Source organism: Erithacus rubecula, assembly GCF_903797595.1.
Source record: "Erithacus rubecula genome assembly, chromosome: 14".
NCBI classification, from domain to species: Eukaryota; Metazoa; Chordata; class Aves; order Passeriformes; family Muscicapidae; genus Erithacus; species Erithacus rubecula.
This window is the reverse complement of record NC_136666.1, coordinates 15,468,097-15,495,876: the sequence shown is the minus strand read 5'-3', so window position 1 is coordinate 15,495,876 and position 27,780 is coordinate 15,468,097. Positions and strand designations below refer to the sequence as shown.

General features: G+C 39.4%; 1 protein-coding gene across 1 annotated transcript in view; it reads left to right on the top strand.

Moving 5' to 3' along the window:
- MYO1E (myosin IE) overlaps positions 1–27,780 on the top strand; it is a 73,268-nt gene that overhangs the window by 20,243 nt on the left and 25,245 nt on the right. The window contains 12 exon segments of the mRNA XM_079318459.1: positions 8,830–8,973; positions 10,940–11,029; positions 11,889–11,983; positions 18,041–18,128; positions 19,544–19,633; positions 20,386–20,517; positions 21,214–21,348; positions 22,460–22,592; positions 24,988–25,184; positions 25,684–25,764; positions 26,148–26,234; positions 27,471–27,557. Coding sequence (XP_079174585.1) covers positions 8,830–8,973; positions 10,940–11,029; positions 11,889–11,983; positions 18,041–18,128; positions 19,544–19,633; positions 20,386–20,517; positions 21,214–21,348; positions 22,460–22,592; positions 24,988–25,184; positions 25,684–25,764; positions 26,148–26,234; positions 27,471–27,557 — 1,359 coding nt within the window.

The following is a 27,780-nucleotide window of genomic DNA, read 5'->3' as shown; positions in this document are numbered from 1 at the left end:
TGAGTACCAAAACATGACAGCTCATCCAAGGAGGTGTTGAGGCACACGCATGTTACCGGCTGTGCTGTAGGTGAGGAGCGCCGCTCCCCGAGCCTTTCCCTGCTGCTGACAGGGCTAAACAGGAAACTGCTGCACTCCCGGAGCTCTTACTCCCTTTACTCAGCACTCTGTGAAATTAAAATAAACATCGACAGCAATTTTTTCATCAGAACCTCCCCCAGTGTGGAGCTCCTGCTGCCCCCGGACACGCTGCTGGCTCCTGTGTGGGGGATGTTGGTGTGGGAGCCCGGGTGGCTCAGCTGTGCCTGCTCATCCCTGTGCCGAGCACAGCCCCACAGCGGATAGCCCAGCTCTCACCAACACGAGCCACGGGCTTGGGAGACTCCTGTGTAAACACCAGTGTGCATTGGGATTCTGCAGATAAGCCCTTTATCGCAGGCTCCACCCTGGCGCACAGAGCAGTGACTGTCTAGTCCTGCCCCACTTACCCGCTTGAAACTATGGGAAGAGCAAAACAAATAGGTGCACTTGAAACCCATGACCAGCTACTGCCTAACTTAAGAAATAAGCGGTTGACTGCATATCTTATTTGTGGTATCAGAAGGGTTAAATATTATAACTCTGAGCAGTGCATTGCACTAATAAAGTTTGATGTCAGCAAAAGGTGCTTTTGGTACATGCTGTTGGAAAAGCAGTCTTGGCCACTGCTTTCTGCTGTGTTGCAGCTTTTGCAGTTTCATCATGCCTGTTGCAATAAAAGTGTTTTTCTTTAGCCTGAACTGCCGCAGGCATGTGACTACATGGCAGTCTCCACTTAAAAATTTCTATATTCCCTCTGGTTTGTAAATAAGTTCAAAAAAAGGGTTTTTTAAAAAGGATTTTAAAAAAAATCCCAGAAGAGACTCAGCTGTAGTTTTTTTTCCAAATTATTTTAAATTTAGTTGTTATTCAGAGGGATGATTTAGCTAACGCTTATTTTAGAAATTAGTCTTTGAATTTTTGTGGAATTGCTACATACTGTTACTCAACTAAATCAAACTGTTGACATAAAAACATCTTATTTGATATTCTTGGTTAAAAGCAGTATTAAAATAAGGTCTGTAATCTGCCCAACGTGTTGTATTCTTACAATCCATTAGTAATTGTTGAAGACAAATATGTGCAACAAAGTGTAGATGTTTGGTAATTTTATTGATAAGTGTAAAGATACTACTGTTTATTTCTTTAGGATTTATGGTATCTTTCTGCTTATAGTTAGGCATTGAATTGATTATGTAAACATTTGTTACTGGGAATGAGATTTTTTCAGTTGTTTGAAGGTGCTGATGCCATCAGTGGAGATGGGTTTTGTAGATGCAGACAGTGTAGCTGGTACTCTGCAGGTACGGTGGAGTGCTGTCTAAATGGTGTTTTAACATGAGCTGTTTTATTCCCTGGAAATCCTACAAATTCTAGAATTATTTCTCCACCCTTTTAATACATGCGAAAATGTATTTATCCTTTTATCCTTCAGTGTTGTCTTGTTATCAATTTAAATACTAAGTAATTCAGAAATATTGCAATGCTCTTCATTTGTATTCTTCATAGATAAAAATGAGCAAAATCTGCAGGTAGAGAATAAGGCTAAAAATATTATTTTTATTTTTTTCCCTGATATTGCATTTCCCCGCTGTTTTCTGGGAGGAGAGCATTGTGGTGTCAGGGAAGGGATCCCAGTCTGGGCTGAGCAGGCACTAAATGCTGTTGCAGATCCCTCGGTGAGCTGCAGAATCCGCTCAGCCTGCTGATGGGAGTGACCAGGTGTTCCCAGTAAAACCGTGTCAGAACTGTCAGGGTGGCCTTAGACCCTCAGGGTAATGCCTGCAGTATCGGTCTGATGGGGAAACAAATGTCTTTATTTGCCGAACAAAAGGGGCAGGGGAACAGGAGCGGCTGCAGCCCCGCGAAGAGCGCGGTGAGTGAGCAGAAAGGAATTCCCTGCGCTGATCGTGGCTGATGGTCTAGAGCTCGATGCTAAGCCTGAGATTCCAAAATCTGCGAGGTGGGGCAGGGGAGTGAGTGTTGACATCAGCTAGAACGGGACGCGGCTGGGATGGTATTTCTGTAATGTGCCAGGGGTTTGAGTTGCTCCGAAATTTTCCACTGGCCGCAGCGCGGTGCAGGAACTCCAGCACCCACAGGATCCCTGCTCCAGCGTGTGCTGGGGCGCTGGTCCCACGCATGGAGCCTCTGAGTCACTGCTCTGAGATTCCTCCCTCTGGAGAGCACATGGGAAACTCCCAGGGGACCTCAGTTTATTATTTAGTTTCAGGATGATCTAGGAAAATTATTTTCGGTCTTCTGCTATAGCAGAGGCAGTGACATGTTGTCTGAATCTTCTGATGGAGTTTTCAAACTACGTTTTTCAATTAAAGACCATAATAATGTTATTGATAAGGTGTATGATTGCTTTGAAACCTGTTTTTAATGGAGAAGAGTGACACACAAAAATCTTTATTACACTTTAATGATTTACACAGCCAAGATGAAAATATTTGTTGTAATTTATCTCGTACATTTCTTAAATTGCATGCTAGGTGCATGCAGATGTAAACTGCATATGCTATACAATTCACAGATCCAGAGTTAGTGTGCACGAATGCTGCTCAGTGCAGTGATTGCAGTGCCGGGGTGCTGTGTATGCACACAGATACAGACTAAAACTTGCTATTGCAAAGCAGCCTGGGCCATTTCTGATCCACCTGTCCCAGCAAAGCTTGCTGCTCGTGCCACAAGGAACCAGCCAGGCTTGGACCAGCTCTGGAGACTGTTCAATAAGTGAAGTAAGACAACAAATGTCTAAGAGTAAATCAACCATATTAAGTCGTTAGCATTATTGCATTTCCTTAGGAAAATTACTTCTTGGAACATCAGGACAAAACCACCCAACAAGCAATATAAGTAAATAGGGGTTCACAGTTCATTAACTACTTCCCAGTATCTGCCTTCAGTTTCTGTAACTTATTTCAAAATCTTAGGCACATTTGCACCATCTTCTTTTGATCTCTTCCTCTCCTTATTTCGGTCCATCGTGTAACTATGCCTTACTAAAAATAAACTTTCAGAACTTTCACTAGAAGTTAATACTGAGGCAACAGATGAGCCTTATGATCAAATACCAAAGTAACTTCTGTTTTGGTAATGTCCTGTTACTTATCTTAGAATGCCAGTGTTGTTTCTCACTGCTTAAAATGAGCATAATGTAAATCCTGTAAACCTTCATGTTCTCATAACTCCTGTTGAGTTAGAGCATGCATTTGCTGTCCTGTCTCCTTCAGGTGGTGTTGGGCTGCATCCACCTGTCCCAGAGCAAATAGTGAGAACTCTTTGACATTTCCCCCCCCTCCCAGAAATTTGTTTCTCAGTATTATATTCCTCTAGCTGTGGGTTTTTTTTTTTTTTTTTTTTTTTAATAGTAACCTGCTAGTAGTTTCCATTCCTTAATACATTTTTGGTATTTTTAGTTCTCGGTTTAAGATGTCTGTCCTACTGCTTAGATGCTCAGAATTTTTGCTTTGCTATTTCCTCAAATCTTTAAGCAGTGCTTTTTGTCTCCCTTAATATTTTCCTCATTTTAAATTTAAATAAATGGCCTTTTATCTTTGTCCATTTTGCTGTTTCTACTGTCTTCCTTTAATTTCCTCTCAGAAATATGGTCACATCATTGCAGCCAAGAAGTACTTTTTCTAATATAAGATATACAAGAGCTATTATACAAGAGCCTCTCTGTTTTCATTATCCCAGTCAAGGACCAAAATTCGCATTAAATATTTTTGCAATATTCTCTGGGAACAGCAGACCCTTTCACTTTTTAGAAGTATGTGTAAGATTCCTCTAAGTGGATTAGAAAAGTTTGCTAATTTTGACAGATGATATCATTGAAGAAAGCCGTGGGTTTATTTTCTTGTTAGCTGGAAAAACTGATACAAATTTTGTGTGTATGGGAGTGGTGGTAGGCTCTTTTGGTAGAAGAATTGATGATATCAGGTCTAAAGTAAATGGTGTGCAGCTTTGTCAGTTTTGTGATGTCTTTGGCTGATGTGTATGTGTCTCATTTACTATTGTATTTGTAATATTGAGCTGAGAAGATGGCACATGCTCCAGAACGACAAGGATTTTGTGCAGTAGTACTGTGTCATTTGAAAAGGGAAGAAAAGGTCATGCTTGTGATCACTTGAGACTCCTACTCCTCGTGGAGGCTGAGAATCCCTTCTGCACTCTGATGGGACATTGATGTTTGCTACCAAAAAAAGCTTTCAGAGATTCAGAGTGGCAATTTTTCCCTTTGTGGGGATGAAGAATGATTGCTGATGGCATGTAGGTGGTTGTAGTTTAGCGAGAGTTCTGGTGGACAAAGAGAGACAAGGTTCTCAGGCACTGAATATACAGTCTCTTCTGATCCCTTGTTTTTAGTACTTCATTTTTAATGTTCTATTTTTAAACACCTTGAAATACAAAAATATTTGCTTTTTTTTTCCAGTTAAAAGGAAACCCATGTTGTGACACAGCATGACTCTATCTTTTTATAGCTACATCAAATACGTGTTGCTTAGGATAATGTAAGAACATACAAACAATAATAAAGGCAAAAATACAAAACCAGCAGTTGCTACTGTAACACAGGGTGGAGGGCAGCAAAAATAAATTCTGGAAATAAATGTCTTATTAATACTTATTCATTCCATACAAAACTATGATCTGCTGTAACCATGTTATACTGCCAGTAGCCAAAGTAGGGCAGGAGGCATAGACGATATTTAGTACATAGAATATATTTTGCCCTTCTTGGTATTAACGTAGCAGTTGTGTTGATCAGTTAATGAGTGGCCGTTCAGGGACAGTCTCAGAGTGAGAGCAGATGGATTTTGGGCTCCTGGTGGTGGCTGCTGAGGGGCCCTGCAGCCCAGGCCGTGCCGCTCCTCAGGCCCCGAGCTCATGGGGTCAGCCTGTGACTCGTAAATATTATTCTTGTCAGGGCAGAGCAGATCTGAGTTTGAGCCTAAGACAGCATCCAAATGAATAATAACAGCTGACAGCAGTGTGGTACACGCCTTTAATTGCAGCCCTGCCAGTCCAGCCTCCCCTCCCTGTGCAGCCGCAGATGCTGGGGTTGGAAGCCAGGGAAGAGCCTGGGGGAGGCCTGGCAGCCAGGTTGTTCTACACTGGTGTTTCCTCTTCTGTGGCTTTTCGCAGCCTGTTGAGATGTGTTTTGTTTTGGAGTTGTTTTTTTTGTTTTGCTTTGTATTTTTCTTAATCTGCCAAGCTCATCTTTTTCCAGCTGCTCAGGCGTTGTTAGTGCTGACACAGACTTTTATTTGCTTACTTCAGTGCAGTTAGATCACACCTTTCAGTGAGAAATCCTGAGAGAAGCCAAGGAGCCTCTGCTGACATCTGAGCCGTGGCTTGGCCCAGGCTGGACCTTGGGCTCTCTGGCCAGGTCTGACCAGGTCCATGGAGCTCTGTTGGAGGTACCAGGTCCTGGCTGGGGCTGCTGCAGCATCAGTGTGGGGCAGCTCTGCCAGCCTTGTGCTGCTGGCTCTGAAGAATCTTCTGGGAAAGAAGGACACAAGATCCAACATATCTGGATGATCCATCTGGAGAAGGGTGGAGGGAGAGGTGTGCTGGACAGCAGAGGGCAATTAGAAATTGAAATTAGAGGGCTGAGTGAATTAGCCTGAGTGCGCCCTGCAAAGCAAGTTCAGTTGTACACTGGGTAACTAGCTCAGGTGTAAATGGTCTCCAGACTAGAGTGCTGCATTTTTATCTAGATGATGGAAAGCTGTGGGGGGGAAAAAAAAAAAAAAAAAAAAAAGAGAGAAGCACTTAAATTCTCAAGAAATATACAATAAGAACAAATCATTAGTGTAATTTTTAAGCATGTAGCCTTGACCTTTAGGAAATACGCAGCCTGGAGTAAGATGAAGAGTTGCTTTTATAACTGCTATTGTGTGAAATTTTTTCAGTTGATTGATTGTAGGAAGATTTTTTTTTTTTTTTTTTTTTAATTTCAAAGCTCTGTTAAAAACCAGTTAGTGGTTAGCTGGACATGGCTATAGTACCAGTTGGAAGTGACTGAAGTTGCTAATTTCAGGTTAGACTCTGTAGTCATTGCTCAGGCTTGGAAGGACAAGAACTTGGGAGTGGGTGGTGTCCTCTAGACAAAACACTCCCTATTTTGTTGCCCGGACAAAGAGCTGGTAGCCACTGCACCCAGCCATCCCACTGATGTTACTTCTGGAGAAGGAAGAGTGAGAGCAAAACTTAACCATGGCTGGTCAGGCACTACTAAAGCTTGGGCTTATTTCTAGATCCCAGGGATGAGCTTGACAATAATCTGGTGGTGATTTGCTGCTTCTTGGCACATTTGAATGTAGGGCCATGTTTTGAAAGGAAAAGGGTAATTCCAAGGAAGAGGGTAATGCCATTTCAGTTGAGTTCCATTTTAATGTGAGCTGCTCAGTGCCATCGCTCTGAGCTGTCTTCTATCCAGTGCTTTCCGGGTGCTTAGGCTGCTGCCCAAGTTAAACCTCTCTGTGCTTTGCAGAGCCTGTGGCTCAGCTTTGGCTGCTGCTGTGGTTGGAGCTGGGCCGGGCTGCTCCCAGGGGAGCTGGGCTGCCCTGGCACTGCCCTCTTGCTTCCCTGCTGGCTCCCCCTGCTTTTGGGGAAGAACCCTTTGGCCTGGTCCTGTGTGTGGCTTAATCACAGTCAGCAACAGTCAGTCACTTGCACAAAGCTGCTGTTTTGCAGACAGTGTGCACATTTTCTTTGTATCCTGTGGCTTTGCAAGCTTTGTGCTCACTGAGCTCACTGGGTCTGATGCCATGCCTTCCAAAGGGAAGCTTGATTGTTTTTCCAGTCTCATTTCTTACACATTTTCTGTAGCTTACTCCATTATCTGATGCTAAATCGCATTCTGTATAGCTTTGTGAGCAATCTAATTATCCATATTTATTTTGATACTGTATGTTTCTTGTCCATCCTGTCAGTTCCTTTTTCCAGGTTTAGTATGACAAATAGCTGATGAATACACTGAAGGAAATTATGCTTCTCCTTTGGACTTATGTTTTCTCCAAAAACCCAAGCTTCAACTAATATTTTCAGTGATATGTTTTATGACAGTTTAAAAATGGATTCTTTGGTTTCAGTGCTTCAAGATCAGTTTCCATTGTACAGATAGAAAATTGATGAGGTTCACACAGCTTAGCTAGTTTAGGGTTTTTATTTTATTGAAGCTCATGTATGCTTGTGGATGTTCAGGCAAATTGCTGAGATTGTTTTCAGGCATATTTACCTCAGCTGCACTATATTTGAAAGTGTTCTGTTGATTTAAGTTTGCAACTGATCTCCACTGGTGTTAGCAGTAATGGATCTGCATCAGGGTAGCAGTGGCTGGAGACTTAGGTGGAAAAACATGAAGCCTCCAGCTTCTATGCTGTCTGCAGTAGCAGGATTTAGTGGAAGTTAATTTAACTCGAGGTGAAAATCTAGTTGGTCTTTTATGTCAGTCAACATTAAGCCAAGCTGTAGGCCTGGTGTAGCACTTGGTGTTAGTCCAGTTGTGTGGGTTATTTGCTCCTGCAGAACTGTGTTCATACAAAAGTTGCCCTTCTGTAAGTTGCTGATGTCCCGTTTCAAAATACCAATGCAGTTGAAGTGTTCAGAGTACCTAAATTCTCTTCTGTAATTTTTTTGCAGAATAAAGTAATTAATATACTTTATAATAATAAATTGCTTGTATCCTGGTGGATGTGACTTGATCCTGGATAACGTTCCCCAGAGCAGTGTAGTTAAATCACTTTGTTACAAATTGTAGCATTAAAGAATAAGGGGAATTTGCAGAATTGGCATTTTGTTGGCCAGATCTTCTTAACAGCATACTTGATCACTTCTCAGTGTTAAATGTGGTAATTCCAGCATTTAAGTATAGTATAAGCAAAAATAAAATAGAAAAAGGGAAGAGATCAGAACTCCATTAGTGTTGTCTGCTAGGCTGCAGAAAATAGGTTTGGGGAGCAGATTTATAGCTGAATTAATAGCCTTGATGTCGACTGGATTTAAATCTGTTTGTGGGTGTATCCATGGAACCAAACTACTGTTCAAATCAGCTGGAAGAAAAACAGATTTTGATTCAAGTGGTACAGCATGAAATGTCACATGTTTTAGTACTATCCTGAAATAGTAGTCTCTGAGTGTGGGGAGAGAGTATCTATTTAGATGTCACTTAAGCATGATGACTAACAGATCAAAAGGGAAGACAAGCAGCCGACAAGCTGGGGTACATACTTTGCAGAACATTCCTGAATACTTAACTGCAGCAGGCTCACAGCTTCCTCCCAGTAACAGCTTATGTGCAGCTTTGGCTTAAAAGACCGTAAAGGATGAGGAATTCACTGTGGCGATGGTAATTATCCTCATTGCTAATAGTTACAATGTAGGAGTGTAATTTTTGCATCCGTAGCTTCCAATAGCTGCATCTCAGTTGAAATAATTGGGTTTTTTTTTTCTACTAGGTTTAAAAATGTCTGCCATCTGAAATCCATTCTGTGTGTAGGTGGTCACAAAACCCCATGAAATTACCTTCTAGTTTTGGAGGGCAGTACAATTCTAACAGTGCAGAGGCACGTCAGCTGATACCATTTATGTGTGCTTTCATAGAATGCCTGGATCAAGGAATAGAATTCAGTGAAAGAAGAACCTTTGGGAAGTTGGAATTTGAATAATGGTTTTCAGTTACTTAGTGCTGATGAGAATTGTAATAACCTTTGTGATGTTCATTGTGGTTTCCTGCAGGGCAGCAAAGGACACTACAGATACCACTGGCAGAGCCACAATGTCAAGCACAGTGGAGTGGATGATATGGTCCTGCTTTCCAAAATCACTGAGGATTCCATAGTGGAGAACCTAAAGAAACGATACATGGATGACTATATTTTTGTATCCTTTGTTGCTTTTGTGGAATGTGACACTAATTGTATGTGTGGATTCTCTTTAAGCAGATTATTCAAGGATGCTCAACATTTTATGTGACTCTTCACCTGAGATAACAGAAAAGGCTTTTAATACTCAGCTAATTATGAGGGTTGGAAATAAGATAAAAAAGTATTTTAATGTATTCTTTTTAATATGTTGAAGAATGTACCTTCATATATTTATACATTCATGTGACCCCTGAAGCTTCCTGAGGTAATGCTACTTCTAAGAGCAAGAATTAATAGGTTATAATAAGTGTGTTTGCATTTATTGATGTGTTGTCTTCTACACCTCCAAAATAATCATGCTTTCAAAAAAGCATTTCTTCTGTGACATAACCCCATTTACAACTTATTCTGGTATTGTTAATACTGTGAATCATGGGATGATGGAAACAGGTGAATATGTCAATATCTGTAAATTTTCAGTGTTCTCACTTATTTTTTTTCTATGATTAATGAAAGTGTGAAAATTTAAATACCTGAACATGCAATCTAACAGAAGACCAGACTTCAGTACCCAAGGCTTGCTTTTCTAAAAAAAAAATTTACATAAAAGCAAGTCAAGATGATCTTTCTACTGAAGTCAGAATAGGAGTGTTTTCCAAGGGGACTGGTGGTTTCATTGAGGGATCAGTCTTCCCCCATGGAGGGAGAAGAACTCCTTTTGCAATTCTGTGAAGGCTTTTCATTCAAAGCTGAAGATCATCTCTTGAATATTTGAATTGTTTGCATGTCCACCCATGAATGAACATTTCTCAGTGCTACATTGTACAGAGATGACGGAATCATCCCAGAAAATGCTGGTATTGTTTACCAACAAAACTGTCACTTCAAGTGTTTGTACTGACACAATGAGTAATGGATCTGTTATATCCAAGACCCAGATGTTGTCACTCTTTTTGAATTAATTTTAAAATGTAAGAAGAAAGCATTGTAAATTGATATTACAGAAATTATGTTCATTGAGTTCTTCTCTAACACGTTACCTTTTGTGCCTTGGCACCACAGTAGGAGATTCCTACACAGGACAATCCAACAGGATGGGTTTGTTAATTTTTCTGCTTTCTGCAGAAAGCTTAGATAGCAAGTTTGCCTAGGAAAGGTTCCAGATTGTTAATGAAACATGTAGTACCACATTTTGGTGCCATAGGTGTGGGCTTGTTGCTACCTCCCAGCTCAATGAAAAATGATACTGATACCTGTGAATTACTGTCAGGTGCTTTCTGTGTGTACACTGCAGCTGTAGTTCCAAAGGTTTATGGACTATTTGAAATGCAGAGCATGTGCAACAAAATGCAGAATGATGAAATACTATATTAAAAATGTTGCAAAAAATCTAATAATAGCTTGAAATTGAGTGTCTCAGTACAGGGCAGTCTGTAGGAGAGGACTCTGAGGGACTGTTAATAGTTTCACTCATAAAATAACACCACAGACTGAATTGGCCAATTCCCCCAGCACCCCCCAGTGCATGCAGCTGTTTTCTAATTTAGCTGGACAGTAGCATTTCCGTCCAGCTCTGCTTGCTCAGCACTGTCCTGTGAGATCAGAATGTGTCACTGCACTGTATTCTGCAAAGGTCAAACCAATATTTTCTAATACTTACAATATGACCTCTTCAGTTACAAAAGTTACAAATGTGCCATTTCCTTTCTCTATTTTTATTCAGGGTGTATCATGTTTAGGGCTTTTAAAACATGTTTCTGTACTTAGCTTGTCCTAAAATAAGATAATACTAAAATACTCCAATTGAATGGTGTGTTTATATTCTTGTAAGCCTGCTAATTTAATTTTTATTAACAATTGTAAGTTGTGGTGGTTTTTACTATTATTTGAAGTATTATGTATTAGGTGGAAAAGTTCTTTTTCACTAGTAGTAAGATGATACTTTATGAAACTGTTACTACCTTAACTTCTTTTGAATGCAGACATACATTGGCTCTGTATTAATCTCTGTGAATCCTTTCAAGCAAATGCCATATTTTGGGGAAAAGGAAATTGAAATGTACCAAGGAGCAGTAAGTAAAGCAGTCTAAAATATCGTGCAATATGCAGGGGCTTGGAAGTACTAATCTACACACTTTAACACTTGAAAGTGTTTGTTTCTGGGTTTGCTGGCATTGTGCTGGCCTGGGACAACTTGGCAGATAGTCATTGCCATAGACTGAGTATTCACATTGAACTCCCTGCAATGCCAGATCAATATTTCAAGAAAGTATTTGTATTGATTAGCTCTAATCCATATTATATCTCTCCTTGACATGTCCCTGCTCCTGAAAAGGCAATTTTTAAGCTGTCATATGCACAAAATGGCCATTAGTGAATTTGGAGACTGAACTGTAACTGGACAAGAACAAAAAAAAAAAAAAAAAGAGATGCCAAAATTCACTTTTGAAAATACAGCTTGAAGAGTGAGTCAGCACAAGAACGTTAGGGTCTTGAAATTCAATTTCCTGCTTGATTTGGGTGTGTCCACTTGAGGAAGCTGTTGGGTTTGGATGGCCCAGTGGATGAAAATGGGACCCAAGGCACTGAGTGCTGCCTGGGGGGAGCATTGTTAGCACATGACCAGTGATGGGATTGGCTTAAATTGTGTGAGTTTCCCTTGGACAAGTAATTTCCAGCAGAAGCCATTTTTAGAACAAAGTGTTTTTAGGAGAAAATTATGGGTGAGAGAAAGTTCACTAACAAAGTTTAGAGAGTTTGGTTTGTTTTTTATGAAATGTACCAAATAATTATTGGGGAAAATTCACTATAAAGTTATATCCAGAATTAGTTTTTCCAGAGAAATAACTCTTCCAGTTTAAATTTATTTCGCTCTTTCTGCATCTTTTAATGCTGTCTTGAAAAATTATTATTCTCTATTTCCACTCCTAGGCACAGTATGAAAACCCACCACATATTTATGCTCTTGCAGACAGCATGTACAGAAACATGATTATTGACAGAGAAAATCAGTGTGTCATTATTAGGTAAGAAAAAAGATGGGTAAAAATATTTTATCTTCTTACAGTATTTTAACTTGAAGAAGCAGAAAAGTTTATTATATCATTAAAATTATTCTGTCTACGTTAACATTTTGGGATTTTCTAGGTGAGCTAAGTATTTTCTGACCCTGCTTTTTGTTTTCCAGTAAAATCCTGATGTTAGCTTAACCACAAGAAATCTCTTACTCACACAGCCAGCTTCTTGTCCATTACCAAAATTACAGCAGCTTGAATGACTACATGAGGGGGTTGGATTAACAGCTGTACAGCCACAGATACTGTTAAAATCAGCAATCCCACATGGACTGCATTTATCATGGTCTTTTGTTCCCTTTGGAATTTTACTTGCATTCACTCAGAGACAAAAGGCAAGAGATACTGGGAAATTAATTTTGTCTTCACTATTGATCTATTTTAATTATTAAACCATGGAATTCACTGTGGAATTATTACTCAACTTTTTTAATGACAGGCATTATTTAAATGACAGTTGAAGTGAATTTTGGGACCAGAGTTACACTTTGTTCTCATCTGTGGGTTTTTTGCATGATAAAAGAAAATGTGTAGAGAGCAAGAACTGCAGGATCCTGCAGCTGGGACCCTCTGCCCCCTCTGACAGGGCTCCTGGGGAGGTTCAGTGCACCCTGAGCTGCCCTTTACCTGTTCCCAGAGCTGGGTGGGGCTTCCAGATTTTACACCTGGGAAGGCCAAGCAGGTGGTAACAGAACAGTTTACCCCTGGGGCAGCCTGGTGCCATAGGAAACAAAAAGCCCAGAGTTCTGCTCCTGCCTGTCACTGGGATGGCTGAATGGTTCCCTAAGCTCAGTCTTTCAAAAACTAATGCCTGTTGCTGTGCTGAGGTTTACTAGGCACATGTTGTCAAATTGAGGCCTGTTAGGAATGGGTAAAATTGGGATTTTGCTTTTGGCAAAAAGTAGCATCCAAGAGAGTGGGATGTTTCACATGAAGCTAAATTTACAGTGAAAATCTTTGAGCTGTTGTGGATTGTGAATAAAACCCCTACTTTTTGGTCCTGTGCTATGCCCCACAGTGAGCATGCAGAGTCAAATTGTGAGAGAGCTGAGATGCAGATCTGAGATACAGACATAGTTTTAATTTTACATGAGAATTCTTGTACTTGAACGCTGGATGATGTACTTGAATGCTCTCTGGAATGTGCATTTTGCATGTGCAGAGGGAAACTTCTCTCAGCATGTGCACAGTGTGTATTCAAAGTCTGCAGGAGTTAAATGAAATTACTGCAAAACTGAAACAAGAAGGATCATGTTTGCAAGGCATATTTATTGAAGTATGGAGTTTGCTTGCTTTATGTTTTATTATATGGACCAGAAGGCACTGAAATTGCTGCAGACTGGCAGCTTCCAGGATTATGCAGCTCTTAAGTGAAATGAATGTTCTGCCTAACTCAGGGTCTGCTACCACTTCATCAGTTTCACATAATAGCTGCTAGGGGCTTTACCATTTCTGCCCCTAAACTGGTGATTTTCAAAAATCTGAGACACTGTGAGCTCTATGTTGTCAATGCCACAGAAGCTGATGAGCATAAGCAGCTCCAAATGAACCTTTGTGTTCAGTGAAACATAGTTTTTGCTGTAAAAAATTGTCCTGTGGAAGATGAGTGATGATAATATGGTTATAGTGAGGTGCTTCTTACATCTCTACTTCACAAGTAGTCTGAATTTGGAGTTGCTCCACTGAAAATCCCTGGTAGAACAGGAGGACCAGAACCAGCTAGTACCCAGGATTTTCCTTCATTTTCCTTGTCAAAGTAGCAGATTTCCCTGTAAAGAAAGGTTTGCAAAGAGAGAAGGTAAGAAATAAGGTGTAGACTAGCCCTGCTGTTGCATATGGAGCCCCAGGAATGGAGACAGAAGGATGGTGGGAAGGGACAGGTGCACACCTGCTCTGTCCTCTTGCCATGTGCTTTTCCACAGACTAGATGTGTGATTCCAGGCAGGTGAAGGGAGGGTCCCTACTGTAGGAGAACACCTTTTACTTGGACATTATGTCCAAATATGTTTAGACTGAGAGAAAAAACTCACCCTCTTCAAAAGTCAGTGAATGAGCTGGGAAAGCAGATCCAAAATAAAATGCAATTCTCTGAAAAGCTGGATAGGTGGCAACCAACAAGAATCTCTTTTCATATGATAATACTAATTTAAAAAGAAAAACTGTTACCAAACAACCTTTCCAAGGCCACAGAAGGTTTCTTCATTAGCTGAGTAATTCCAGCATGTTTGCATACGTGTTAAGAAAATTGCATGTGCAGTTCTAATCATAGCTGAGCTGCTTTGCATGGCTGCTGCTGTGCAGTCAGTAAACAGTGGGGTTATTCATGGGCTGCCTCGGGGCTGGGCTGAGTCCAGGAGCAGGGTGTGATTGGCTGGAGGAGGGAGCAGTGCCCCCAGCTCTGCCCTGGCCCTGTGCATGGGCAGGGGTGACACAGCTGTGCTGGACTCTGTTTCTCATTCAGTTTATGTTTTACTGAGGCAAGGTGTTTAATTTAGATCTTTCTTGAACTAAGCTCATTGGTGGCAATTAGAACAGGCTGTTGGCATTTCTCCCCCATGTGACATGTCAGCCCTTCCAGACTAGCAACAAGGACTTGTCCAGTAAAGATTTTAATTATGAAGGATTTTAATTCCTTCTGGGCTATCATTGTTCTTTGATTGAAAGAGTGAAAGTTATGATTAGTATTCTTCTATAATGTAGCAATAAATGCATTTCTTCAGTGTTTTTAAGGTTTACCTTTCTGTAAAGCTGAGGATTTTATTTTCACTTTGATTCTGTGATCCCTACCAGGAGATGTTGCTGTTGCATTAAAGCAGTTTTTTCTTGTTTGTAGTTTCAATTTTCCAATTGTTTGGTGACATGTGAGTCCAGGAAAGCAGTGTGTGATGACTGAATATCTGAAAAAATGATACATCTTATATACTACAAACAGGTGTTAATGAAAAGGTCATTTACCACCTGGTCTGCTTTTAGTGAATAGCTCATGTCTATCTTAGATCTATTAAGTTCAAAATTCAGTATGAGGGTTCTAGTCAGCTTCTATATCTCAGCTTTCCAGAAGACTCCAATGACTGATCATTCTAAAACATCAGGAGAGAATCTGACTGGAAATCTGACTGAATTTTAATGAGGAAGTGATAGAAACATAAGTCTAGCACTGTAAGAAAAGGTAGGTTAAAGCTCTGATTCAGAAGGGAAAAATATTTCACTGAAATCATGTTACTGAGATTTCTCTGAACATAATTGCAGAAAGTAAATTTTCTGTGTAAACAAACTAAAAACTTACCCAAACACATCAGAGTATTTTACATATACAGAGTTCTTTACTGGCAGATCCAAAGGTTCTTTATAAATATTTGGTATTAAAATTCCTACATTGTCCTGGTGATGTAGATAAGCATCACTTGTATTGTTTTACAGCCATGGATACCATATTAAATGTTACTCAGAAAATTAAGTTTAGAGAGAGTGATAATGCTGTGTATCAGATCATGCTTCTCTAATTACTGATTATTTCCTCTGGGAAGGAAGCAAGGAGCAAAAAATTTCGTTCTGTGTTTGTAGTCTTGTTCTGATTTCAGCTAAGTATTAATTGAATTTTTGAACGAAAATGTCATTTTTCTGAAGTGGAAAATAGTGCTAGAAGAATCAATATATCTTTTGAAGCATTATAATTTTTGTTAGTGACTGAGACTCTGTGCTACTTTTACTTCCAGCAAGAAAAGTCTCTGAGAAAATTGTCAGAATCACAATCCACTTTAAGCCATTTTAAGAGTTTTTTCAAGCTCTAGAAACTTACTTGGCTTCCAACATACTTGAGGCTACCAAGCTAGATGATTCTTAGATGTTCTTAAAATAGTTTTAACAGCAGCAGAGCAATAAGGTTTATATGAAGCAGCTGCATGGGAACCATTTGGCAGTAATGCCATAATTTCCTTGTTTTGTTTGAATACCTGAGCTTTATTGGGGGCAGGATACTATCCCATCAGATAAAGCTACTTTGGTTCATAAATAATGCATCCTCTTGTTTTATTCTAGTTTAATCAGAGCAATTTGCTGGTCTTTGATCAATAAAAACCTAAAACTAAAAAAGAGTGTATGCATGCATAAATCTAAAGCAAACTCTGGAAGGCAATCTTTTGGCCAAATTAATTTGATGGAAAGGACCATTTATTTTGAAACAGGATAACAATAAAAGGGAGCTTTATTACTCCAGGTCAGTTCTGTGGCAGATACTATGGAGCAAAAAATACAAGCCATGCTTAATTTGAGCAGGGAGGAGAAGGATAATGGATGCACTGAAAAAAATCTTACAGAAATGTATTATATTTTTACTGTGTGGTCAATAATACCTGATCAGACTCATTCAGTGTTTGGCCCTGCATCCTTCCCTGCACTCACTTGAAAACTGCAGTTTGTAAGCTCAGAGTATGATTCAGTTGGTTTGTCTGGTTTTACAGGAAGAACAAATTTAGTGCCAGCAGATTTTGAAGAAATGTTATTTTAATTATTGAACTATTCATGATTTGAACTTTTAGAAGCAGTTTGCCATTCATCAAACTCTGTCCCTGTGAATGTAGTAGGTATGCATAATACAGGCTTTCTTGGTTGTTGGGAAAAGGTGACTCAGAAGAACAATAATAATCATGGTCTCCACAGATGGATGCTCAGTAAGTACTTTTTCACCCTTACAAGTTTTCAGTTTGATCTGTAAAACTGTAGTCAGGAGAGGATAAAAGCATGAAAGCGTTTCTGGGAAAATAATTTTCAAGAGCCTTTCAGTATTTCTGTATTGTTTGGAAGCCTTAAAGATGTAAAATGACATTTGCAGCTTGGCAGTTTGGGGAGTTTTTCCAGAATGAAACATTTTAAAATGTGTCTATTAGTCATGCTGATAAGGAGCTCTGAGTTGTTCATTCTTGGTGAGTCCCTTTCCTGTACAGGACATGCTGATGTTTCTTTGGCAGATGTAGCTAAAATTTGTGCAGGAAAAGATGTGCATTTGATCCCTATCCAGGAACAAGTGGGCACAGGATAGAAGAGTCAACAGTGTTCACTGAAATTATTCAGGGGTTTAAAGACAGCACAGATTTTCACAAAAGATAAAACTGTTTTAACTTTTTAAACTAAAGCTATTTTAATTTTTTATGACATGAAGCTGACATCTGTGTGTTTTTGCTTTGGTGTAGTTATCCAGGTCACAGGAAATGCATTAAGGTCAGAGCTGACTTGCACTAGAGTTCATGAAGTCTGGAGGAATTCTCTTGAAAGGAAGGGAAGAAGCTTTAAGGGATGAAGTGAAGGGAGGTTGGATTGTCTGGCATGCCAGTCTTCTTTCCCTCTTGAGAAACTTACTGATTGAAAGAAGGCAAAGCTGCTGATGCTGTAAACACCATTCACCATTGAAGTGAAATATTATAAAGGAAGGAAGGAAGGAATTGTGAGAGCTAGTATGGGATATTAAAACTTCTTGTACCCTGTGTCAAGAGGCTTAGGAACAGGAAGGTAGTTCTTCCGTCCTTCAGGATGTGATTAATAATGCCTCATTATTTCATTCAGGAACACCTAAAACAAAAAACTACCAAAATGAAGTAGGTATCTGGCATGGCATGCACAGCTCAGATTTTCAAATTAGTTTTTGTGTCAACACCTGAAATCCCCCTAAATGGGTGGGAATTGAGTCTTTAACATACAAATTCTCTTTTGAGCATCTTGGTTTAAGTAGATGTTTCTCAATATAAGTACTTTTCTGACCTTGGAGTCTCAGAGACACTCTGGCATCCATGCAAGATGGTGTATTCTGAGTTCTGTACTCACAAACATATCTAAGTATGATGCCACCACACTGTATCACAGTCTGTGTTATCAGGTTACTCAGTCTGAATGTGGTGTATTGAATTAAGGTACCTCACCTTGCTTGGACAAGATGAACTTTAAATTACCCCTGTAATTTACTGTAGAGTTACTTAAAAACTAATTGTGTCCATTTTTGTGTTTCTTTTTCTATAGTGGGGAAAGTGGTGCTGGAAAGACTGTAGCTGCTAAATATATCATGAGTTATGTCTCCAAAATTTCAGGAGGTGGTCCTAAAGTCCAGGTGAGTTGATACACAGTAATACTGAAGCATAAGTTTAGTCTAGATTCACTTGGGAGATGGAATGAGTGTTGAGGCAGACACTGGCAGACAAGAGGCTCTTTTGACCTGTGTGTCTTGGGGGTGAGCAATCAGAAACACCCAAAGAGCCCCAAAGCAGAGAGCCTGAGCTGGGCAGCTCTGCTCACCTGCAGAATGCTGAACAACAATCAATCCTTTTAGTAGATGTATGTTTTTTTCTTCCTGTATTGGCATTTTGCTAAAATCTGACCTGGCTTTTTGGGTTTCTGTTGCTTCCTCTAAATTTCTAATTTATACATCAAAGAGGCACAGCAAGAATATTAGTTTGTTTTATGAGGCTACCTAGGCAGAATTAGGGTGTGTGAAAGCTCCCTGAAAGAATAAATAGTTGCATTTTGTAATACTGATGCTGTTGATGTCTGTTCTAAATGAAATAACCATAAAAATTCTCTTAGTGACATTAGTGTGATTCCTTCACTGACAGGCAGTGGTAGGTGATGGCTGCTTTTCCCAGTCCATTCCTGTTGCATGCTTACTGTAATTTTTGCTTGATTGCAGTCTCTCTGTGTTCTTCCTGAGTTGTTTTGTGCAACAGTGACACTGGGACCATTGCAGAGAATAACTCAGTAACCAAGAGAATGATGCAGAGGGAGAGTACATTGTGTTATTTTGCAATAAATATTTGCATATTTTTTAAGTAAATATTTTGTTTAAAAGGTTCCAGGTTTTTGTTAAAAATTTTAAAATTACCAAATAATAGTTAGTAATTACAGAGTTAAGTTGATGGAGTTGGTAGGTTGCCTTGAGCATTTCTTTTGAAATAAAATTCCATCTTCTTTTCACAACCCTACATGTATTGGGTTTTTTCCAAAACTAATGTCTTTTCCATGTTTTGAGGTCCCAGGACCAGATAAAGAGACAATAGAAACACATTACTTTGCTTTCTAAGACAACTGGGTGGCATTATCAGTGATCCCAAAACAGATTGCTGAAGCACTTGCAGATTCCTAAATTTTATGCTACTCTGACTTAATTGGTTGTGGTTCCTGACCCCTCCAAAAAATTAAATGCTCACGTGTAAGTGTGATTTAAAATGAAGATGATGGAAAAAACAGGTTAATTTATCAGCTGTGTTGCTTGGCAGAACCAGGTTTTAGCCTCAGGCATTTTGTTTAATTCTATAGGATTTTCCTTTAAAATAGGAACTAAAAGCTCTGGAAGAAAAATTGTTAGATTCTGTTCCTTTTATGATCAAGAGAATTTTTACAGATGCAGGATTTCTTGCCTTTTTAATAAAGAATTTATATGTCATAGGTTTGGGATTTTTTAAAATAAATTAAAGAACTTTAAAGTATCTGTTTCTGAATTTGAATTTCTTTTGTTTCCTAAAATTTTAGCATGTTAAAGATATTATTCTACAATCCAACCCTTTACTGGAGGCCTTTGGGAATGCAAAAACTGTACGGAACAACAACTCCAGCAGATTTGTAAGTCCCTCTACCTTCAATATGACTTTATTTTCCACCTTCTGTGCTGTTACAGAGACAGTATTCAGGGATATAATATAAATTTACTATAGGTGAGGTAAATCTGGATAAGATATAAAGTGTGTTTTAAAGCATGGTAGATGTCAGAAGCTTCTGTTTCATTCTGTATAGGTTGTGCATTTCTTTCTCTATATGTACTGGGTACAGCTTTGGAAGTACCAAGGCTGCAGCCTTTCCTGGTACTATACAGACAGTAGGCAGGAATTACCTTCAGTCTGTCATTCCAGAAGGGTCAAGATAATCTCATAAATTACTACTCTCTAAATTGCACACCACAGGTTCCATTTTAAAAAGTTACATGTAGATTTAAAAAATTTGAGATGTGTACCTTGACTGACATGAGTGTTAATGTCTCCCTGAAAGCAAGAGATCATGGCTTTGCTTTGCTTCCAGGTTGTAAATCTGTTGAACTGACTTGCTGTGTAGGTGAGCCTCATGGTTTTCTTTATACTAAGCAAGAGTTTTAGCAGTGAAGAGAAGCCTTTCTGTGTTTGCATTAACATGGGCTGTGTTCATGTTGAGCTGTATAAATACAGAAAACATGTGGTGGTTCAACAATCTTAGCTTAGGTTGTACCTTGAGGTATCCATAAAGGTGAAATATCCTCATAACCTTGTTTGGAATACAGTACAAATGCACAATTTTGAATTTGCATTTACTAACCATTTAACAGCTTGAATTATTTATTGCAGGGGAAATACTTTGAAATACAGTTTAGCCCAGGTGGAGAACCAGATGGAGGGAAAATCTCCAACTTCCTGCTGGAAAAATCACGAGTTGTAATGAGGAATCCTGGAGAGAGGAGTTTTCATATTTTTTACCAGGTCAGAAGTGTCTTAAGTCCTTTTTGAGTTATGTAGGACCCATTTCTCCTTTTGATTGAAAAGCTGTTCTCAAACTGTGAGATTTGAGTGCACACTGCAAAAGTAACCTGGTCTCTGCTGAGAAGTTCAATAGCCTGGTGAGACACCATCTGCCACAGACCTGCCTGGCTGCCTTTCAGCTCCAGAACAGAACACTGCTGTATTTCAAAGCCTTGCATGGAAATTCATTGTGAACTCCCATATATGAAAAGTCTAGGAGAATATAATAGAAAATGAGAACTTTTCAGCTGGAGTGCTGCTGACCAGGCTCTACACAGCTATGGCCAAGGATGCTTGTCCTCAGTGAGAGCCACAGATGAGGCTTTCTGAATGTGCTGCCAGCTGTGCCTGCCTTGCAGTGGGTGTGGAAAACACATTGCTCCTGAGGATTTAGGGAACACATTGTGGATTGGAAAACCCACTTTGCCTTTTCTTAATGAGTTAAAGATAATGGAAGGCATTCATGGCAGTCACATTTTTTAGCTATTTATTAGTTGTGAAGTTAGAACTAAACCATTTGTGCGAATGGTTTACATCCCTGGCACAGAACCAGGCTGTCTCTCCCAGTAATTTCAGGCTCAGTCACTTGTTTTTGACCTGCTCATCTCTGCTGGAGATTGTTGGGTGGCACCTAATTTGGGGGTTTTTATTCTGCAGCTAATTGAAGGGGCCTCCTCAGAACAAAAAAGCAGCCTTGGCATTACCAGTATGGACTACTATTACTATCTGAGTCTCTCTGGGTCCTACAAAGTCGATGACATCAATGACAAATCAGATTTCCAAGAAACACTGGTGAGTTCTTTACCATATGATTTGCATAGTGGTGGGGATATGTTCATTTCACCATTCATTTTTAGCAAAGACATTGATCTATTGATGTGAGAATGAGAAATTATTGTAGATGTAACTTATTCTAGTTAGTATTTTGCCCTGAGGAGGAGGTATGTTAACCCTGTAGAAAGGTGGTATGATTTTCAGTTTGTTCTTTTTCAGAAGGCTGCAAATTTAATGAAATTTAACTTGTACAGATAATCTGCAGTATGAAGAATGTGAAAATGCAAACACAGTGAGGAAGTTGCATTTGAAGAAAATTATAAAAGAGTGCCCTGCTTTAGCTGATTTTCCAGTGCTGGCTGACCTTCCATGCTAATTTAAAACAGTGCAACTGAAAAGCTGGAGAAAGGGAGTGTGAAAGCAGATCAGGGATCTTTATCCAGTGCTCCTGCCAGTTCATTGTGTGACCTGCCAACTGCTGGCATCCTGTTCTTAGGAATTTACTATTTAATATAGATGTATTTACACATTTATCTATGTAGCATAAAAAGGCCTAAAAAAAATTGTTGTGTTGGAGCTTATTTGGTATTTTAGAAAAAATGTTTGTTGAGAAGATATTCTGTAAGTTGTCATGTCACTCTGAACTCCAAAACCCAGGGGGGCTGGGGATTTTCTAGTAAGTGGCTGAAATTCACAGCCTAATCCAGACTATGGGCTTCTTCTCAGAGTCATTCTGTACAACTTCACAACTCTTAGTCTTGGTGGGTAAAACCACTTGACTGTGGAGAAGGAATAAAATCATTGTCTTTTAGGTTCATTGTTTCCCAGTTTGCAACAAAACTACTTATTTTTTCTGTGACGTTTAAAAGCAGGTGTTTATTTTTCCCAGAACTTGTTTTGTTAATACATCTTCCAAAAAGTGTGGATGGTTCTGTATTTAATTTTAAAAAGTACAGAAATGCTGAAGCAGAACATCTGGTGCCCTTTGAAGCTTCATTGCAGCTTTAACAAAATTTGGTTGCCTTAGGAATCTGAACTGCATTGAATAACTCTACTTTTTACACCAACATTTTAAAAGGACTTCTAAGACAAGAGTCTTTGACTGATACAAATTTGTTTTTCTTCCCAGCATGCAATGAGTGTGATTGGGATCTTTGCAGAGGAGCAGGCATTGGTACTGCAGATAGTGGCAGGAATATTGCATTTGGGAAACATCAGCTTCAAAGAAGTTGGCAACTATGCAGGAGTGGAGAGCGAGGAGTGTAAGTACCTCTGGAAACTGTTACAGGAGCAGCAGTGGCTGCAGCCAGATGGCACAAGGTGAACTGCAATTCAGAGCTGCTTATTCAAACAGAGCATGGGTTCTTAGTGTGAGGCTGCCAAGTGAGGGTCTGTGCCAAAACCAGGTGCTGAGGCCCCTCTTTTGTCTTGTAAAAGGCTACTGACTTTACAGGAGTGTGATTTTGAATTTGAGAAATCCTGTTCCAACCCTTGAGTATGAAATAATAGACATGGTAAGAAGGGCTTGAACTCTGCATCTTTCAGTGCATCAGCACACATTCATAAAAACCCCTTGTTTATTCTGTGGTTTGTGTGGCCTCCCTGTCCTGTGAAAGCAGCTTCCAGCTGTGGGTGTCCCTGGGCTCAGGACACAGCTAGTGCCCAGGCATCCATACAGGTGTGTGCATTCCTTGGAAACAGAGCTTCAGGGCTGGACTGAAGTGCAGACTTTGCATTCTCTAGTTACATTTCCTGCATAGCCATGAAAGATAAAGCACGAGGAGCAACCACTGCTCTGTCCTGCTTTGTATAAGCCTGGAATAATAAAAAGTGTAAGAATTTGGTCAGTTGTGTTCTTGTTACACACCTGATTGCAAAAAATATGCAGAGCCATTCTTCGGGACACCAAAAACTCTTCTCTCTTACTCTGAGTCAGAATCAAATCTATACAGACCCTTCTTGACAGACCTTTAGACAAATGGATCTTTAAAACTAGTGATAGTGATAGCTATCTGCTGTTGTTCTTGATTATATTAATAGATAAAAAAAGTTGTTATTTGCTGGAAATCGTTCATACTACAAATCATGGCAAATAGTAGTGCTTCTCTCTTGGAAGGAGAAAAGAATTTAAACCCTCCCCCTTTACACTTGCATTATATTGGAAGGGTTGTTTTTCACTTCCTGGAAGCCCAGCAAGTGAGCCCAGTCTCTTCAGCTTTCCTTCCCAGAGTGTATTTAAAATATTCCACTGAATGCTACTGATGACTCTTTGAGGATCATTTTTTCAATTACACGCATATCCTGCTTCATAATAATTTCCAGACTGTAACTTTATGGTCCCTGACTAGGGAAAACAATCAAGCATCTTAAGAATGTGAAGTTGTATCAAGTGCTGGCCAGCTACTCTTCCCTTACAGTAAATCATTAGCTGGGAAGGGAGAGTTTCTGAGCTCTGCATGGTGCTCCTTGCCATTAGACTGTCTTCATAAATTCTTGCCAGTAGTGTTGGTTAAGCATTTTTCCTGGCATCTTAACTGTATATGTGAGCATATCTGGTCTATAATTGCCTACATTCTTTCCCAAGTTAAAGCATATGATGATTGACCTTTTCATGTGCTCTTCAGCCTGAGTTCTCTGAATTACCAGGGATGTTGCCAGTGACTTTGTGTCATTCCTAGTACCCCAGAGTAAATTTAATCAGTTTGCTGGTGGTAATAAATCATATTTTAGAGAACTGGTGGTTATTCCAATACTTTTGTAGTAATGTACTAAAGGGTTTAGTAAAGTCATGCTGTGACATTACAGATGTGTAAAGCACAAGTGGCTGCTGCCTTTGTAATTATTCTACATCTTCCTCACACCAGTAAAGTAGATCTGAAGCCAATGGAACATGGAGAAAACACTTAGTGGATTGTGTTGTTTAGTGGAGGTACAATACCAGCTCCAGGAGTTTTCCTCTGGAGCTTTTTCTGTTTACTCTCAAGATACTTCTGTTTTTCCACTCCCTAAGGGGTGTGACACCTGCAGTAACATCTGCACCATGTGCTGAGAGTGCAGAGAATAGCAGACCCTGGGCTGCTTATGGCACAGATGTATTTTTGTGCTTTGCTTTTAAACAAGGGAAAAGAGAATTGGCAAAGTACTTAGAGAATAAGGGATTAAAAAGTAAAAGGCAAGGTAATTAAAAACTCTTTGCAATGTCCTAATTTATAAGAAAGATAAAGGATATTAGGAAGCAGATGCTGACTTCTTATTACATTTTAAACATTTCATGTTTTTACAAAGAATTTTCAATAGTGTAAATTTTATTTCATGTGTGAGTTCTGCATTATATTTCCATCTCCTCCAAGAGTGATTTGTTTGAACCACACAGTTCAAAACTATGTCCTGTGGCAGCTTACGTGAAGGGACTGAAGGTAACAGAAATAGCTCACTATTTTACTTCAGGGTGGTTTATCTTAATTGAAATCCCTGTAAGTAAAGAGTTGAAAATGTCCTTGAGGAGCATTGGGAAATTTTAAAGACATCAATCACTCCTCTTTCCCTTTTTAAGCTGCACAGTCCATGATTTTTATTGTTATTTGAGATAACAGTTCTTTTCTTTGTTCTGTATTTAGCCTGTAAGTCATAATCCAGCAAGCCTGATCTTTCTTGCAGTTTTAGCTTTCCCTGCTTTCCTCCTGGGAATTAACCAGGACCGCCTGAAGGAAAAACTGACCAGCAGACAGATGGACAGCAAGTGGGGAGGCAAATCTGAGTCCATTCATGTCACACTAAATGTGGAGCAAGCCTGCTACACCAGGGATGCACTGGCCAAGGCCCTTCATTCCCGTGTTTTTGATTACTTGGTGGATGTAAGTTGGATTTGTCTGATTCTATTGAAGTATAAAAACAGGTTCAAGGGCACTAGGAGTGTTCCTTGCAGGCCTTTTCTTGCCTGTCATTGCTCTGCCCAAGCCTGCCCAGTGCAGTGGAGTGTGCCTGTGGATACCAAACACAGGGCACTGCTAAGGTGAAGAGATTCAGTGTACCCTCAGCAAAATTCATCAAATAGCAGACCTAAAGCTGCTCTTTTTCTTTGTCCTTTTATTTAACTGAGCCAATTACAGTGGAGAGGGAAGATTTTTATAGATAGGAAATCCAAAGTCTCACTGAGCTGAAAAACATACTGTTCATTTCCTAACTGTTTGAAACCCTTTATTAAAAAGTGAAAGCAAAATAGCCTATTCCATATATTTGTATTTAATTCAAATATATTATTTTAAAATAATTTTGATATAAATGTTTAAGAATATTGATATATTTTAATTGTATAACTACCCTTTGTTTTGTGTTTTGTTTTTGTTTTGTTAGTCTATTAATAAGGCTATGGAGAAGGACCATGAAGAATATAACATTGGTGTCCTTGATATTTATGGCTTTGAAATATTTCAGGTATGGCAATGGAATACTTGGGGTTTGAGCAGACCTGACCTAAGAGAGTTTTTTTGTAATTTAGAGGGGAAAAAATTTAAACCAGAAAAAAATTCACAGATCATATCACCAGAATAAAAGCAAAAATAACCCAACCCATCTTCCTGGATATTGTGATCTCACTGGTAATGTCTCACTTAATAAACATGAAGTATTGAAGAAACTTCAAAGGAATGAAGTCATTGATCTTGAAAGAAAGATCTGAGATTCCACAAGATGTCTATAAAGTCAGCAATCCATCTGTCACTGACAGTGTTTCTTTGAAGCTTATTGCCAGCATAGGAACTAAAAATTATTGTATATAAGTCAGGAGACTAATTTTTACATTGTTTATTTTTCTGCAGAAAAATGGTTTTGAACAGTTCTGTATCAACTTTGTGAATGAAAAACTACAGCAGATTTTTATTGAACTGACACTGAAGGCAGAGCAGGTAATCAGATGTTTTTTACTTTGGAATTCACGATTGAACTATTCCTTTTTTGAACTGGTGGAAAAATCAAGGTTTCATTGTTATCTGTTAACAGTAAAATCTACCTTGTTAATAAGCAAGACAAAGGGAAAGAAAAGAACCTTTGTTGTTGGCTGGCCCCAAAAACTCTAAAGCCCATCAGCTGCAGGCATGTGTTCTGTGATGGAGTGTGCAGGAGCCACCCCACAGTGTGCTGATGCAGTCGTGTGACTGTGCCCAGGCATGCTGCAGAGTCTGACTCATGGCAGGGATGGCAGCTGCAGCCTGGCTCCATCCCTGGGCTTCCCTTGAGCACGACACACATTGCATTGGGGAAACTTCCTTTAATTTCCTCCATATCTTTTTTTATTTAAAAAATAAATCTATATGTGTATGTGTAAGAATGAAATAGCTCAGAGAAATACAAAAATGCTTGTGAAAGTATTTGCAGTTCTCTGCTCACATCTCACTTTTTTTTCATTTCTGCATGGGAGGGCAGACAGGATGCAGCTGAGACAGGAGCTGTGTGTGCAGCATGAGCTCAGGGCTGGCACCAACTTTGGGACAGAGTTTTCAGGAATGCCCAGACACAATTGCCTTTGTGGGAGAGTAACCAGTCGTGGCACTGGGTGAACAAGTGACCTGCAGAGTGTCTACTGATCCCTTAAATGTGCAACTGAATCGAATTTTAATATGGATTTTTCCCCAGTCTTTCTTTAGTTGTCTTTGTGGATACAGTAATTGCATACAGAAATAAAAAGCTGCGTCTTCATTTCATGTACATTTCTAAATGTGTTGTCTGGGGATCTGATCCTCAATGTGCCTGTCACAATCTTAATTTTTAAAATAGATCAGGATGTGTAGATAATTAGGTGCACTGTCAAGATACTGTAAAAGTAATTTTGTTACTATTTGCAAAGTGCTTTGACAATAAATGTGGTTGAAGTCTCCCCGCTGTTGTCAGTAACCACGGGAGGGCTGTGAATGACAAAAGAATGTGTGGGGAGAACAGAGTAGGATTTCGATTCATCTTTTAGGCAGCAGGGAGCTGGATTTAACTATCAGTAGGGTCATTTCTCCCACCTCCACCCAGTCATACATTTGGCAAGTCTTCCTGAACATGAGTAGTGCAGAGTTTGTGTCTGTGGTGTGTTGTAAATCTAGTGCTACATCTACAGTGCAAAGGAATGTTTGCATCTGTTTCCTTTTTCTTAACAGGAAGAATATGTGCAAGAAGGAATCAGATGGACACCTATAGAATACTTTAACAACAAAGTAGTGTGTGACCTTATAGAGAACAAAGTGGTAAGTATTTAGAACAAACAGGTGGAGAAAACAACAGGATTTTTTCTCTTAAACATTTGGGCAACTGCTTTTTCTGTAAAGAAGGTTCATAGGAAAATGCAAATACTGTTGTTCAGTTACTGAGTCATACCAATTCTATATATAAATCTTACATAAGATGCCTTATAGGAGCCCAAAGATACGTCATGCAAGATACCATCCTAAAAGAGAACTATAGCATAGC